The sequence below is a fragment of the Lolium rigidum genome, chromosome 7 (genome assembly GCF_022539505.1).
Source record: "Lolium rigidum isolate FL_2022 chromosome 7, APGP_CSIRO_Lrig_0.1, whole genome shotgun sequence".
NCBI classification, from domain to species: domain Eukaryota; kingdom Viridiplantae; phylum Streptophyta; class Magnoliopsida; order Poales; family Poaceae; genus Lolium; species Lolium rigidum.
The window spans coordinates 206,484,548-206,500,867 of NC_061514.1; the positions used below are offsets into that span (position 1 = coordinate 206,484,548).

At 44.9% G+C, this 16,320-nt stretch overlaps 2 protein-coding genes across 2 annotated transcripts; one reads left to right on the forward strand and one right to left on the reverse strand.

The window, feature by feature from the left end:
- The first annotated feature begins 4,876 nt into the window (after window positions 1-4,876).
- Window positions 4,877-11,586, forward strand: LOC124675095 (exocyst complex component EXO84B-like). The gene is made up of 7 exons (XM_047211165.1): window positions 4,877-5,261; window positions 5,756-5,853; window positions 6,543-7,584; window positions 8,894-9,403; window positions 9,946-10,134; window positions 10,206-10,339; window positions 11,153-11,586. Exons 1-7 carry the CDS (start codon window positions 5,043-5,045, stop codon window positions 11,313-11,315), a joined length of 2,355 nt encoding a protein of 784 aa, XP_047067121.1. The 5' UTR covers window positions 4,877-5,042; the 3' UTR covers window positions 11,316-11,586.
- Window positions 11,587-13,935: 2,349 nt separating this feature from the next.
- On the reverse strand, window positions 13,936-15,797 carry LOC124678292 (protein SLOW WALKER 1). The gene has a single exon (XM_047214205.1). The coding sequence runs from the start codon at window positions 15,773-15,775 to the stop codon at window positions 14,177-14,179; it is 1,599 nt and encodes a 532-aa protein (XP_047070161.1). The 5' UTR covers window positions 15,776-15,797; the 3' UTR covers window positions 13,936-14,176.
- Between the last annotated feature and the right edge of the window lie 523 nt (window positions 15,798-16,320).

A 16,320-nucleotide genomic window follows, 5' to 3' on the forward strand; every position in this document is an offset into this window, starting at 1 on the left:
AATGACCTTGGACTTTATGAATGCTTCATTCATCTCAAAGCCGTCATTGTATTTCTCACAACCAAGTCCCTTGACCTTCACTCTAAGAGCACCAAGCCTTGCATAGGCATCGGCCACAGATTCTCCTTCTCTAATCATGAACATAGTGGCCTCTTGCTTTGCGGACTCGTAAAGAGATGATTGGATCAAATCGGTTCCCTCTTGGAGTACTACGATCCGATCCCATAACTCTTTAGCGGAGTCAATGTCATTGACTTGATCAAGGAGCTTGCGGTTGATGCCACTCCTAATCTTGTCACGTGCGGAGGCATTGAGTTGACGGTTGTAGAATTCGGTGGAGGTCAACCGAGCGGGATCTTGTGGCTTCCGGTATCCATCAACAATGATCTCCCATTACTCCACACTGCAGCTGCGAATATGAGATTCCATAGAAGATTTCCCAAAAGGAAAGTGAGTTCCATCAAAATGGGGAACATTCCCACTATGGTTTATATGAGGCATGGGTGAAGTGTTTTTGGGATAGTCATGATTGACTTGATGGAAACCTTCCGGAGGAACCGAAGTCCCACTAGAGGTTCCACTAGTCAGGCTCTTAAGCATGGCAGTCATTTGTGCCATTTGGCTTGGACTTCATCCTCCTTTTTCTTTTTTCTCGGCATCATATGCCAAGAATCTGGATTTCATCTCCTTAACCGAAAGGTTAGAATCTTCATCCAGACCCTCGAATAGTTTATCCATCTCACTCTTAAGGCTGTGAGGCCCTTGAAAAGAGTCCAGGCTCTGTAACAATTGAAAGTTCAGAGATGGTAAACCTAGAGGGGGGTGAATAGGTTTCTACAAATTTTAATTCTTTCTTTGCAGTATTAGGCTTTGCGGAATATAATGATGAGCCTAATGAAAACTAGGTGAAGCAACCTCTATGAGGATACAAGTAACTCAAGCACGAATGCTCTCACGGGCAGTTATATCACAAGTAAGGAGTTCGGTTAGAGATAATCGATAGCACGCGGAGACGAGGGTTTATTCCCGTGTTCCCTTCCTTTGCAAGAAGGTACGCCACGTTTGGAGGGGTGGAGGTCCCACGAAGGCTCACCCTATTCTCCGGAGCCTATCCCACGAAGGAATAGCTCACTCACTTGTGGTAGACTTTGAGGTAGCCTCCAAACCTTCACAATCTTGTCAGGAGCAAATCCGCAGCCCGGATGCTTCCGGACCTCTCTTGCCCACCTAGGGTTTCCAAGGAACCCTAGAGAGCAAGTTTCTTGATGAATACAAGGGGGAATAAGATTTGGCTTGGTAGAACAGTAGATCGGGTCCTCCTCTATCGTTTCCCCGGAGGGATTTGAGTTTGGGTGGAGGAGGAGGGAGATCTAAGGCTTTTGGTGTTTCTAACAATGGAGTATGATAGAGAGAGAGATCAAGAACAGCTTGTAGTGTAGTGCCTAACCCTTCAGAGGTAGAAGAAGGGATATATATAGTGTCTCTTGAAATAAGGCCGTTGGTGACTTGCCACCTCAACAGTTTTCTCGAGAAACCCGGTCAACCGGGCCTAGCGCCGGACATGCCGGCGCAGGGGCCGGTCAGACCGAGCCAGGCACCGGGCAAGCCGGTTCAAACTGGAGCTGGGGCCGGGTCCTGACCGGGCGGGCTCTGAGACATACTGGACATCCCCCGGCTGGCTCCAGCGTGGGGTCCGGTTGGCGCCGGGGCGTCCGGCCCAGCACCCGGCCCGACCGGGCGTGTGACCGGATGCAGCCGGTCCAGACCGGGCCTGGGACCGGGCCCAAGATGACGAAGCTCCTTTTCTTACTGGTCTTGACCCGGCTGGCACCGGTCCTGGGGCCGGTCGGTGCCGGGCTGGCCGCTGAAGAGACCCTTATTGTTTTTCATCAAAGTGGGGGTCTCCTATTGCCTTCTTGTTCCATTGATACACCTTTTTACCTTATTGGCTAATACCTGGGAATAATCTCATAAACATGTATTAGACCAAATACTCTAGCATGGTGTCATTATTACCAAAATAATGGATAAGGGTAAAATACCCTTACATGGGCGGAAGTTCCGGTCCTGGGAAGAGGAAGTTCCGGTCGGAGCGAAAGTTTCGGCCAACTTCCGGTCTAGTTCCGAAAATGGTCGTTTTCCTTGCATAACCATCCATGGTTGTTTTGGCGCGATTTCGGAACTAGGGCGGAACTTGGGCGGAAGTTCCGATGGGAGGAAGTTCGGGGCAGAAGTTCCGGCTGGATTCTCTTTCCTGGGCATTTGGCCGGGAGTTCCGGTCCTGGGGGGCGGAAGTTCCGGCTGGAGCGCTGGGTCTCCATCTTCTCCATTTTCAGATCCCTCTCCATTGGCTTGGTCTCCATGGCTTGCGTCTTGGTCGATGTACCTTATTGAACACATGGTATTTGCATGAAGTAGCATGTCATCCAATGAGGTATCAAATGCATACGTGGAAAGGAGCGAATTCACCTCTTGGTGTATGGCTTTGGCCCGAGCTCGTATCATTGGGCCACGAGGAGGGCTCGTCGGTCTTGATGTAGTGTCGTCCGTGGGCGGGGCTACATCAGTTCTATAGCAAGCCAAGTAGCTCTAGATCTAGAGTTAGTCGTAAGTTAGTCTACGAGTTATTCTTTTGGAGCTTTATTTGTTGTTTTACCTCACTGTAAAGTAGGAGGATGTGTTGATCTTCTGTAAACAATTCGTGTGCACTTCTATAGACGTCTTGGACTCACATATGTTTCTGTTGTACCACTTCGAGGGATGTAATACGAGTGGAATGGTGTTTCACTTGTGTTATGTCAACGACTTGCATACTACACCATGCAGTGGTATGCTGGGTCACCGCACTTGACCATCTTGATACCACATAGAGTCACATGGAGGCTCACCTCTTCTGTTCCCAGTAGCACTGACGGCTAGGATTGGGTTGAGTCTCTTAGGTTTTTCTCTCCTGCAGCTCCCTCCTTATATAGGTTAGCACCCACATGGGAGGGCTTGGGCCACTTGGGCCACAAAACTGGTTAACGTGTTCCAACAGTAGCTGATGCAACTAATACATCCACTAAAATCATTCATGTGTTACCTATCAATCAATCATTTTCAACTCTTATGTAAAAAATCATGAATACTAAACTAGTTGATTTTCAACGCTAAGTGTTCACAACTTTAGTTCCGTCCATCTTCCACAAGTCCAACATACTCACTTTCTCTATGTCTTCTTGCTTCTACATTGCACTTGTCATGGACAATCATTGCCCTATGTGTTATGTCTTTGTTTCTTCCATTATTCACAATCTCCGCTTCCCTGGATATGACCTACTCTAATTAGAAATGCTGAAGCAATATAAAGTTCGAAATTTATGTGATATTACAAAACAATATACATTACATGGATATTATCTTAAAGCTTATACCTTCTTAGGGGCATATATGATGAACTTTAGTAAAAAAACATTGGTAAAAAACACATGATGCAAACATACAATAACGCAAACACATTTCATGTATGGCACCAAGAAACTTAAGAAGTCAAGATATCCCAACCATGTACAATCATCTGGCATTATAAAGATGTCATGCACAGTGATACATTTTTTTTCAAACAAATGAAGTACTTTTCTTTTGGAGAAAAGAATTGTATAGTGTATAGTGCTTTAACTAATGGGGAACAATTTTGTTCACCTGATCAATCCATCGAATGGATTTGCTGGTTGTGTTGTTGTTGCTTGTGTCGCCTCTATGTCATTTGCATGCCACCCACTCTATGTGATTTGTATGTCCTGTTTATATTCTCTAGCTTACGACTCCACGATGAGCTACCATGCAAGATCTAACACCTCCCACCCCCCCCCCCCCAAAAAAAAACTTGGAATCATTTGCTGCCTCATCTTCCTCGATGGGCATATCTTTTAGTGCTTCCTCTGCTTGATTGGACAAAGTTCCGTACCATGAAAGTTGATTACCAAAATATTTCCCTAATGTGAGCTCAGTTTTGTGGCGTTCAAGCGACACGAATTCAGGGTCGTTCGATATGGCTCCAATGAGGTTCCAACGAGATCAAATTGGCGAAGTCGATGCCTCCATTAATAATGGCAGAAGCACAAGTTAGTGACTTTATGATTTTCTTTTATGTTGTGTATGTTTTTTTTTTGCACACGCTGCAAGCATGCATATGCTTGTTAGGTAAACACTAGCAATTCGACTACAATGATTCCTGACATTTGTCTTTAAGGCCAAGTTTATGTTGGAAATGTGATTCTTCATTGTTGGTTGCGTTGTTTCAATATGTTGCATGTGTTTCTCCAATGTTGTTTGCACGTGATTTGACCATATAATAATGGAGTATTTGCTGCATTGACATGTTTGTATGCTGTAGAGACTTTGGATGATTTTTTTTGATGAGTCACAAAGACAAATATTCGAGAAAAATGTTGCATATATGAATGTTGCGTTGATCGAAATGTTCTGAATCACAACTTTCAATTAGTTTAATTGGATGGCTAGAAAGGTGATCCATATGAGAAAACTTTAATTTGATTGACACCTATATGAGAAAACTTTAATGTAATCTAGTACATGATGAAATTTAATGAGAAATTTTCATGAAGTTTCCGGGAAGGAAAGATAGTAGATGTTTGAGGCTAAGAAATTTTTTTTTTTTTTGAGGTGCCTAAGAAAAATATTGAAAACCACAACCGGCTACGGTAGAGCGGAGAAACAAGACACACCTCGGCGCCGGTTTGCAATTCCAATGTCAATCACATCACAAGTCTAGGTGGAAACTTATAGTACCGTAGATAGAAAAAAGAGTGTCTAGGTGGAAGGAAACTTGAAGCTTTAGTAGGTGCCACGCCTAATCCCAAATTATTAGAACGAAAATCTAAAAAAGGCCGCCCTCAAATCATTCCTTCATTGGATTGACGAGCAACTAACCCACCGCCCACCACGGACCCTCCAACGACGACAGCCAGGACGGCGGCGATCTCGGACCCCGCCAACCCAATCCCGCCATTGCCCTGCGCTAGGAGGCCTCTGGATCTCGGATGGCGTCGGCCAAGTCCTCGCGGTCGCGGCCGGCCGGCCACTCCGGGGTGTTCCCGGTGGGCGGGGCGGCGTTGGGGGTTGGCGCCGGGGGAGGTGGCGGGGGCGGGGGCGGCGGCGACGGCGGGGTGCAGCTCGCCGACAAGCTCAAGATCTTCAAGACCGACAACTTCGATCCCGACGCCTACGTGCAGTCCAAGTGCCAGACCATGAACGAGAAGGTGAGGCAGCTCTCTGTCTGATCCGGCTAGGGGTTGCGCGCGCGCTCGATCCATCTCCATTTGTGTTTGCCGAGTCTGGATCGCGAATGGTGGGATTTGGGTGGTGGAAGGAGCCTGTCATCGCGGTTCGTATGGGGGCACGAGAAATGCCATGTGGTGGCTCGATTGGTGTTCGCATGTAGGGCAAATACGTTATGGGGGCATCAACTTCTCCTTTCTTATGTTTGCATTGTTGAATTATGCTATGTACTATCTAGAGATTTTGGTCAAATGATTAGATAGTCTATGTAGATGAATAATTCTGATTCTGTGTGGCATGGTTGTGGTTGCAATATAGGACTAAATGAACCGGAATTGTTTCAGGCGAATACTTTATTACTCTAGCTGGAGGTGAAACTTGATTAATTCCTTGTGCAAGGGATTGTGTTTTGGCTGCATTATACGTCAAAACGGAAAACCTGGCTAATAGCTGACGAATCAACTCTTTATTACAGGAAATAAGACATTTGTGTTCTTATCTGCAAGATCTAAAGAAGGCTTCAGCTGAAGAAATGCGCAGAAGTGTCTATGCAAATTATGCTGCATTCATCAGGTCTGGTAGCCGCCCCAAGAGTGTGATTTATGCTGTTGTCAATTGTCACTTGTGTGCTAGAAATTAACCCCCGTAATCATGATGGCACATTATTTTCTACACTTGTCAATTGTCACTTATGCGGAAGCATTTACCTATTTTAGTTTACTGTCTTTAGCTTATTTGTTTCTTAGAATTTCCTTTAAGCTTTTTGTGGATGGCTACATATGCAAACGCCAGCTACGTACCAAAGTTCCTCAAATGTTCTCCTTTTTCATATATTCCCACTTCCGACTTGTTAACTGAGTAGTGAGTGGATGGTTGGAGAATTGTTTGGTAAGCACGTAGCATACACTCACACAATCGTACACACTATAGTCAGTCCCCTTTTATTATACATATGCATCCTTTGTGTTTATACATAAAGGTTGTAGGTAGCTATCATGTATTTGGTTTTTCTTCTGTCCTAAACTCAAAAGTTAGTGCTCTGACTGTCAAGAATAACAATAAATGTGTCTTCTTCAACCAATAGCCTCACTATTATTATGAATCGAGGATCATGGGTATAATCATTTTTTATGTGCAAATCATCTAATTTTGCATTCATGACATTGCTGTTAAATAATTTCTTTTATTTGTTTCTGTTCGTCCTCTTCAATATTATTTCTGTGTCCCCACTTATATATTAAAATTGATCTCCTGGCCATCAGAACATCGAAGGAGATATCAGACCTAGAAGGAGAGCTCTTATCAATTAGAAATTTACTCAATACACAGGCAGCTTTAATCCATGGTCTATCTGAAGGAGTTCAGATAGATTCCCTGACTTCGGGCACAGAAGGTTCTACAGAAGAGGACATATCCAATGTTGAAGATCAGGAACCTTCAGAAATACAGAAATGGTCTGCAGATTTCCCTGACTTGCTTGATGTTTTGCTAGCTGAGAGGAGAGTAGACGAAGCGCTAGATGCACTAGATGAAGCGGAGCGAGTTGCTGCAGACGCAAGACGTACACAAACTCTAACTGCAGCAGAAATTTCAGCTTTGAGAGGTGCTGTCTCTGATAATCGTCAAAAGCTTGCAGACCAGCTTGCTGAAGCTGCTTGTCAGTCGTCTACTCGTGGCATTGAACTTCGCGCTGCCGCTTCTGCTCTTAAAAGGCTTGGTGATGGCCCTCGAGCTCACAGTCTGTTACTCAGTGCACATAATCAAAGGCTCCAATGCAACTTGCAAACTATACATCCGTCAAGCACATCATATGGCGGGGCATACACTGCAGCACTTGCTCAGCAAGTTTTTTCAGTTGTAGCTCAGGCGCTCAGTGACTCTGTAGAAGTCTTTGGTGACGAGTCATGTTATGCTTCTGAGCTGGTTACATGGGCGACCAAGCAGGTCTTGTCCTTTGCACTTCTGGTAAAGAGGCATGTGTTGTCTTCTTGTGCAGCTGCTGGAGGTTTGAGAGCAGCTGCAGAATGTGTTCAGATATCACTTGGCCATTGTTCCTTGCTGGAAGCTCGTGGTCTGTCTGTTTCCTCTGTTCTCCTGAAGCAATTCAAGCCCAGTCTTGAGCAAGCATTAGATGCTAACTTGAGGAGAATTGAAGAGAGTACTGCTGCCCTAGCTGCAGCCGATAACTGGACACTTACTTATCCCCCAAATGGTATTCGCCCAGTAGCTAGATCTTCCGTTGCTAATTTGGCACTTCAACCAAAGCTCTCTACCAGCGCGCATCGTTTCAATTCGATGGTTCAGGTAATGATTGATCCATTTTGATTAATATGAATGAATCTTTCCTACTTGTTTTCATCAAAATGGTAGTGACCTATCCTTCTTGCAAGCTTGGTCATGCCGAGTATGGCATAATAGTATTGGTTTGTTCTTTACTAGACCACAAATAGCTACATCCTAAGTTAACATTTATCTTGATTGAAGTTATGTTCGCACAAAGATGTAGTTCTCAGCTTAGATTTGGTTAGTTCTCAGTAGATGATAACCTCGACTTCAAGGTTTTCAACCTAGTCAAGTCGAGTCTCCACGCAACCGACTAGGTGACTAGTCATGAATAGCCTGAGACTAGTATGGCAGTTGTACAAACAGATCAGAGCAGGGGGTGAGTTAGAGAAGAGAAGAACAGAGTAGGAGAGACCATGTGACTGGAGGGGCAACATGATGAGGGAGTACCAAGTATTGACCAGGAGAGGTGTCAGTACGTTAGGGAGGTGGAGATCTGAGGTGGTGGCATGTCTTGGAGATGTGGCAGCTCAGCGGACCATGTGAGTGGAGGGGCAACATGATGAGGAGGGAGTACCAAGTATTGACCGGGAGAGGTGTCAGTACGTTAGGGAGGTGGAGATCTGAGGTGGTGGCATGTCTTGGAGATGTGGCAGCTCAGCAGCATCTCTTGGCAGCAGATGAATAGTTTCTGCAGGAGTTCCCTGGAGAACTGCTGGTGATGGGCGTTGCTGTCACAGCATCACCCTAAATGGTAGTTGCTGAGCCTAGGTGGTTGGCATGGACCAGCTTGGTGTTTAGTCCTCCACCATTTTGTTTGCTTTGAGGGAACTATTGTAGTTCCATAGTACATTAATACTAAAGTAGGCATTTCGTGGCAATCAAGAATTAGGAATGTAGCTTTGGAAGTGGACAAATATGGGAATATTTAATTCTTTGTCCTTCGTCTTCCTTAAGCGTCAAACTACAGCATATTATATTAATACAGTAGGATTGCAGACATTGAGGTGTCTGGAAAAATCATAGAGCTCCTGACAAAATTCAAATCTAACATTGTCCTATTTGGAAGCATAAAATCATCAACGACAGTAATACTAGTGGGCCAGCCTGTCAGAGCTTAAAATTGTTTAATACTTGGCTTCAGTGGTATATAGGTGAGAAACTAGCCATCTACATCATCATCACATATCCATATAAGAAATCTTCTAATACAAACTGCCACCTTTGCACCCGGTTTCTTTGAAAGGGGTTATTGTCTTTGTATCTTTATCCTTTCAACCATAGTGTATGACTTAACACAACATGTATTTATAATACCTGTAACTTTCAGGATTACTTTGAGGATGTTGCACCACTCCTTAGCTTGCAGTTAGGGGGTTCGACAATGGATGGGATCGCAAAAAATTTCAACTTATACGTCAATTTGCTCATAAGTGCATTACCTGGATCAATGGATGACGAAGCTAACGTAGAGGGCTTAGGCCATAAGATTGTAAGAATGGCAGAAACTGAAGAACAACAGTTGGCTTTATTAGCCAATGCATCTTTACTTGCCGAGGAATTGCTTCCCAGAGCAGCTATGAAGCTATCATCAATAAACCAGTCCACGGATGATTTGCGTAAAAGAGGGCCAGATAAACAAAACCGTGTGCCTGAGCTACGAGAATGGAAAAGGAAACTACAACGCATGGTAGACAGATTGAGAGATAGTTTCTGCAGGCAGCATGCTCTCGAACTAATATTTACCGACGAAGGTGATACCCATCTCAGCGCGGAAATGTATATTAGTATGGATAATACTGTCGAAGAGCCAGAGTGGGTCCCATCTCCAATTTTCCAGGTATTTACAAGCTACATTTATTTATTGCCTCTTGAGAATTTAAACCTTACTGCTTATGTCATTCGAGACGCTTATATTCATCCTTGACCTTACCTTTGTCTTGCAAATCCTTTAGCTTTTCGAAATCTTTGGTATATGTTGCTCAATTCAAGGTTAAAACAGTGCCTCGTTCAGTGGAATGCTAAGTTGAACTGATTTTCTATCTCATCGTTTGTGCTATTGGACACTTTAGTTCATAATTTTGTAGTTGTTCTATCGTGAATTGGTGATCATATAACTGGAGGATAGTTATAACTAACATTACCCGGGTCCGTGGAATGATCCAGAGATTGTAAGGGACTAGAGTGGATGAAACATATGTACAGGTTTGAAAAAGTAGGCACCTTTAATGTGATATTCCACTCATATAGTTATAAACTGCGTCAATATGCTAGCTTTCATGATGATGGTCCTTTGTGTTCAATGTAATGTTTCTTTGTATGTGGCAAGGTTGTCCTGCACATTATGGTCTATGGAAGTATCTTATGTACTATTCATTGCAGGAACTGTATGCAAAGCTAAATAGGATGGCAGGCATTGCTGCAGATATGTTTGTTGGTAGAGAAAGATTTGCTACTTTGCTGATGATGCGGCTCACAGAGACTGTTATACTTTGGCTCTCGGAGGATCAGGCCTTCTGGGAAGAGATTGAACAGGGACCAAAGCCTTTGGGCCCCCTTGGTCTTCAGCAGGTAAGTTTCTTACCCCCTTTTTCTTTCTTTTAGCTGTAATTATTGTTTCATTTTCCCCCCATTATTTGCAGTTCTACCTGGATATGCAATTTGTCATCATCTTCGGACAAGGTCGATTTTTGTCTAGACATGTACATCAAGTCATATTGGACATCATTGATAGAGCAATGGGTGCCTTTTCTGCCACTGGAATGAATCCTGATAGGTATTATGCTTTGACTCCTATTTATACTTCTATTGGTTCAAAACCAAGTAACTCTGTATTAGCTAACTTCAGCAAAAGAGGTTAATTATCTAAAGCACGCACTATTCAAATAGGAATTTACGAGACATTTAAAGTGTCATGTCTACCTAATTTGTTTCGAAAACCAAGCATAAGTTTGTCTGGCATATCTTCCAGCTACTAAGATTCTCTAAACAATAGAGATACAGCTGTTATGTGGTTAGTTTAAACAATATGGTGATATGCTTGTGCGACTACCACCACTGCCTCCTACTAAAATGATCCATAAATATTCAAGGAATATGGTAGTTCCTTGTTTGGTTGAAGTCAAGGATAAGTTATGGTGGCAATATTTCTTTGGCACCGTGGGGCTGTAGCTCTAGTGACCCCAGCTGTTAAATTCATCCCTTGTTCTCATGGAGCTATGTGGAAAAACTCAGTATGCTATGGTGATTAACACATGCGTGAACAATATGTAGCTACATGGCAATTGGAATCTTTGTTATGTGAATTGAAAGAAAGATGTTTCCTGGGTCTCCAGATTGCAGTAATACATCCGAAGTATCTTATGTCCGAATTGATCATGGTGACTCACCTGTTATTTTAATCGTAGTCTAACAGTTCGCTTCAGGATCGTTCATACCAATTATGGCCTTTTTGGATGAGGGGCACTTTTTTAGTTATTTCGTTCAAATTGGTGTGCATACCAATACTTGACAAAAGTATTACTCCATATCTGAAGTTGCTTTTGCTGCGGACTTCTAAATTACAATTGGCACACTTGGTTTTGTGCAGTGTCCTTCCTGGCGATGATTGGTTCATGGATGTCTCTCAAGAGGTTGTCGGCATGATCAGTGGAAAGGGTAGAGCTGCCAATGGGGACAGGGAGATTCACAGTCCGACCGCCTCAGTTTCAGCGCACTCGATGTCATCGTTCAGGTCCCATGGCAGCTCTTAATTTGCAGGCTAGTATTTTTGTAGGCAGGTCAATGTATAATAAGCAATAGTACATTCTGTCCTTTCATATTTCTCAGTTCTATATTCTTATGCGTTTGTTTTCATTCTTTATTTTACATACATCTGTTGTGGTAGCATAGATGGATAATGGTTTGACCTAGGAAAAAAGAATCCTTAGCAATTATTTCACGGCACTTAGGCCCGTGAGCGTTGCGTCTTGCATGTTCAGTATATGGCATGAGCTATCACCGTAGCACAGTATGATTCTTTCATCAGTTTTTTGTGAAGAATGAATAAGCTGTTGTGAACTTGCAATTCTGCATCAATTGGCTTAATGATGTCTCAAACAAATTCTGACCTCCCGCAAATTTCCTATGAACTTGACTAATAGATGGGACTTGAAGATACAAATGTATAGAACATACACACCGGTTGCCCTCGTTGGCCCGATTCACCAACTCAATAGAACCCACAAGAGAAACTCAATAGGATGTTGTGGAATTTCTGGTGGAGATAATTTGCTATTTTTTGAAATACTGGGCATGACTTCAAAATGAGGGGGATAAGCAGGATCTGTTACATGCAGCTGATATTCTTCAGGCAATGTGTTGTTAGCTCACGGGTCGACAATATTTCAAAAAAAAAAAAAAGCTCAAGGGTTGACAACCTCTCACTTTCTTCGTATCGAAGATCATGGCTCATCGTTAGAGGAAGCTAAAGATTGTGGATGTGAAAGAGCAATTTCAATTTGGTGCCTAGACGGTGGTTCATTTTGCTCTGGAATAGGCCATGTATATATAGCTATTTATGTTGAATGTTACTTTGTTGTTGGGTTTGGTTCTTGTTTCTCTTTAGATGCGGTCTGCTGCAAGTGATGGGCCTTTGCCCCTTCGGGGTTTTCTTTTGTTTTTTCTTTGTTACCCCTGGGGGTGGGGGTGGAATCATCTTTAAATCTGTTACGTTATCCTGGTGTCTGGTGATAGTGGAACCCAGAGCATTTGCTTCATATGGAAAAAAGAAAGGCCCAAAGATAGAAGAGAATTGCAAGTGGAATGATTGACAATCAAAGAATAGAGTTCCAAGAGCAAGAGATTGCTAATTGATAGAACTGATCAGTCACAATTTGAGACATCTTCAGCTAGGCGGGCTAGACAAACACGGCGAACAGATGCAAGGACAGGTCAACAAACCAAAAACAATCCAGAACCTATACAATTGATAAAAAAAATGAAACATCAGAGCAACCAATAACAATATGGAAGGGCTGGAGCCTGATCGTGCTAATAATCTCTACAACTTTAAAAGAGTGAATAAATAGGTTTAATGCATCAATTTGTGGGATGATGTATATGAGATGACCACAAACAGTGAGATGAGTAATCTCAATTGCTGCAGTTGACATATGAAGCAATAAGAATAAAAAAGGAGACAAACCGCTGGAAAACAAATAAATGTGCATGCTGCGTCTAGCTTTTGGAGGGCAATGTCCAGGTTGACCTGCGGAACCATACCCAGCTAATGCTAGACTGAAGATGCTCGTCCTGGTAAAATTCCTGCTCACCATTGCCATGGGGGCATAAAGATGGAACACCCCGTCCATGAACGGAACTCAGCACCCCCTTGCAATAACACAGATCATCAAAATAAACAGTAGAAGATATGTAGGAAGCAATCTCACCATCTGCTGGCAGTGCTACCTGAAGACCATGTCGTCAGAGGGTTCCCTGGGGCCAGAGGCAGCTTCTGTCCCACCAACGGACCCGCCACGATCCCTGTCGGCGAACGCCACTCCACCCACCTCACTTCCGATGTTGGACGCAGCGGCCTCCACCCGCCGGTGGCCACCTCCATACCCATCGGTGGACGCCGCGTTCTCCATCCCCTCCGCCCCTTCTCCCATTGTTGGGCGACTCAACCTCCATCAAGTCAAGTCCCAACATAAAGAAAATGAAAGGAGGAAAGGACCAGCAGCGTGGAAAAAAAATCCAAACGGAGCCTATACAAACCACAAAGAAGGAAAGAGTGTGGCCTAGAACCGGTAACCAGTAATCCCCTCCCATAAAAAAGAAATGGAGAACCAGTCGACTGAATCAAGGAGAGGGGAAAATAATAATCAAAGTGTCTCTTTCCATCTGAAAAGATACTTCATCCCCGACATTTGAGTAGCTTGTAGTTGTGGAAGATGAATTTGTGTGCAGGGTCTGATCTTAAACCATATATAGACAAAACAACAAAATCGCACAAACACAGGTTTTCCATGTCCGGAAATATAGTGACAGCATTATCCCTATGCAGCGCTCACAAGTAATACCAAGACGTCAGTATCAGATAGCCGAGCACATGAATCCACACTGACTTATGAACTATGAAATTGATAAACGGCAGAGTGAAATTATAAAATGCTCAACAAACAAATTGGTGAGAGCAGCTAAGAGAGCTCCGGTCTATTGAACACCAAAACTTTGAAATTTCTTCCAGACAAACATGGCCACTTTGGCTCTGGCATGAAAAGCAAAGGGCCTAAACATTGAAATTGAACAACTGATTATTATGCAGAACAATTGATTATATCAAGATACACAATTAACAAAAGTTTGCACAACTGCAAGAAGCACAAGGAGTAACAATCGACCACATCTCTTGGATGGATATTGCATATCATCAAAATAAGCATAGTTGAACAGTAATCTCATCAAAAGTTTAGACACTACTAGAATAGAGTATCTGAAATAGTAACACAAGCCCAATTTCACCAACAACCATGGTCTATGAAGTGTAAACTAACATACATCAGCACATATGGCAGCCCTCATTGCAATCAAACAGATAGCGAAAATTCCCTTTCAAGAAAAAGCACCTTTTTCATCTACTTGCAAGTGCAAGCATGGGCGATATCATCCCTTGAATTCCCTGCAGTGTGTGCTGTATCTGAATCTCCTCCACAACCATTCTCTTGAGATTCCTGATGTACCCTCTCAGCTTCCCATCTGAGCGGATATCCTCAGCGCGCATCTCCAACACCTTGTTTGCCACACCGAGCAACAACCTGGCGTACCTTGGCAAGGTTGCGTTTCGATGCAGGAACTCCAGGAGAAAACCTAGTTCGTCGACGTCCAGATTCCCTATGCATCTCACCAGCTTTCTCCTTGCAACTAGCTCCTCCATCACAGCCACCACACTCCTTGGATTGTTCTTAGCTAATGCTGAAACTAGAGCTTCCTTGTGCCTGAACTTCCTCAGCAACTTATCATGCTCTGCAATTTTCACCTTCTTAGGTCTCTCGATCACAAAGTCGCCCTGCTTTGGCTTTTCATTCTGACCACGGCTAAAGTACCTATAGTAGCTTGGCTTCAGTGCCTGCTTCTCTGGCTTGGGCGATGTCCAATCGAACACACCGCTGACAACCTTCCCCGCTTGCTCCTCCTCCTCGGTTGCCTTCTTCCTTCTGCGCACGAAAATATCTCCCTTTGAAGACCCAGCAACAAGCACTGTGCCGCAAGGTGAGCATGCCACAGACAGCAATTGCTTTGGGTACCGCATAGAGTGTGTGATCTTAAGCTCCCCATAATCAAAGCTCTTCACATATCCATCACTCCCTGCACTAAGCAGCCGAGTTTCGCCGGTGGTGCCCATCTTCCCGAGCGCGAGGGCCATCACTGTCTTGACATGGCTCTCCACTGAGTGCACAAGCCGACCACCACCAATCACGTCCCAAATCTTCACCATGTTCCCCCCCGCAGTGGCAAGCAACCCACCAGACGGCAGGAACAGCACGCTCTCCACCGGGGCGCCATGAGAGAAGGATAGAGACGGTGCTTTCCCGGTACGGGCATCCCAGAGCTTGACGCTGTGGTCGTAGGAGCCAGTGACGAAGAGGTTGTGGTCAGCCGGGGACGGGGCGCCGGCGCGGATGTAGTCGCGGTGGGCGGCAGGGACGGTGAAAACGGGCGTCTCGGAGGGGACGTCCCAGTAGGCAAGCAGCGCATCGTCTCCGGCGGTGATGAGGTGGATCTTGTCGCCGCCAGCCACTGGGTAGCGGACCACGCGGGTCTCGGCGGAGTGGGCGCGGAGGGTCCGGAGTGGGCCCGAAGTTGGCTTGTCGACGCGGAAGACGCGGACGACACCCTTAATGTCGCCGGCGGCGAGGAGGGCCCCGTCTGAGCGGAAGGAAGGCGAATATACGAAATCCTTGGTGACAGATATCTTGGGGCGCGGCGCGAGGGGGTCGCCGGTGAAGAGCTGTACGGCGGAGAAGCCAACTGCTGCGAGCGTGGGTTTGGCGTGGGCGGGGGAGAAGGTGAGGTGGGTGACGGGGTAATTGGAGCCGGTGACGAGCTCGGAGGAGCGGAAATTGCGCCAGTAGGAGGCCTCCGGCGAGACGCGGTTAGGGTTGCCGTGGGAGGGGAGGAGGGAGGTGTGCGGTGCGGCGGGGAACAAGGGCTTCGAAGTGTCGGCGGCCATGGCGGGCGGGCGGGCGGCGGCGAAGGCGAAGTGGGAGAGAAACCCTAGAGGGCAACGGGGGAAGGGTTTTATGGGTTCACTGATGATGGGTCGCGGAGGAAATGGTGGGGGCAACTTGGGCATTACATGTGATTGCAGGATCTAGTATTTTGGACCATTAGATCTGGAACGTGCGGCACAGATTGTATTTTGTAGAGTTGCTGGATCACTTTTGCAAATAAGACCCTGATTTATTCTTTATTGTAGTTCTGTACCCACCTATTCCCAGCCCGTTGTGATCGAACCCTAGTTCACATAATAGTTCGCCTCTTCTCTAACAAAGCCCGTAAAAAAGTGAACCGCAAACATGTAGGAAAAGGGCTCACGCAGACGCAGATTAGAGTCCGTAAGCCAAAACTGCATTACAGCTTCAGTTTACGGGCGTTGTTCCGCAAGAGCACCATCTAAACTCGTAAAACCAGGATTTTTCACACAATGGACATATCAAACACTAAAAATGCAAACAATCGATGCATAAGTCACAGTTTTTACATCAAATCGTGCAT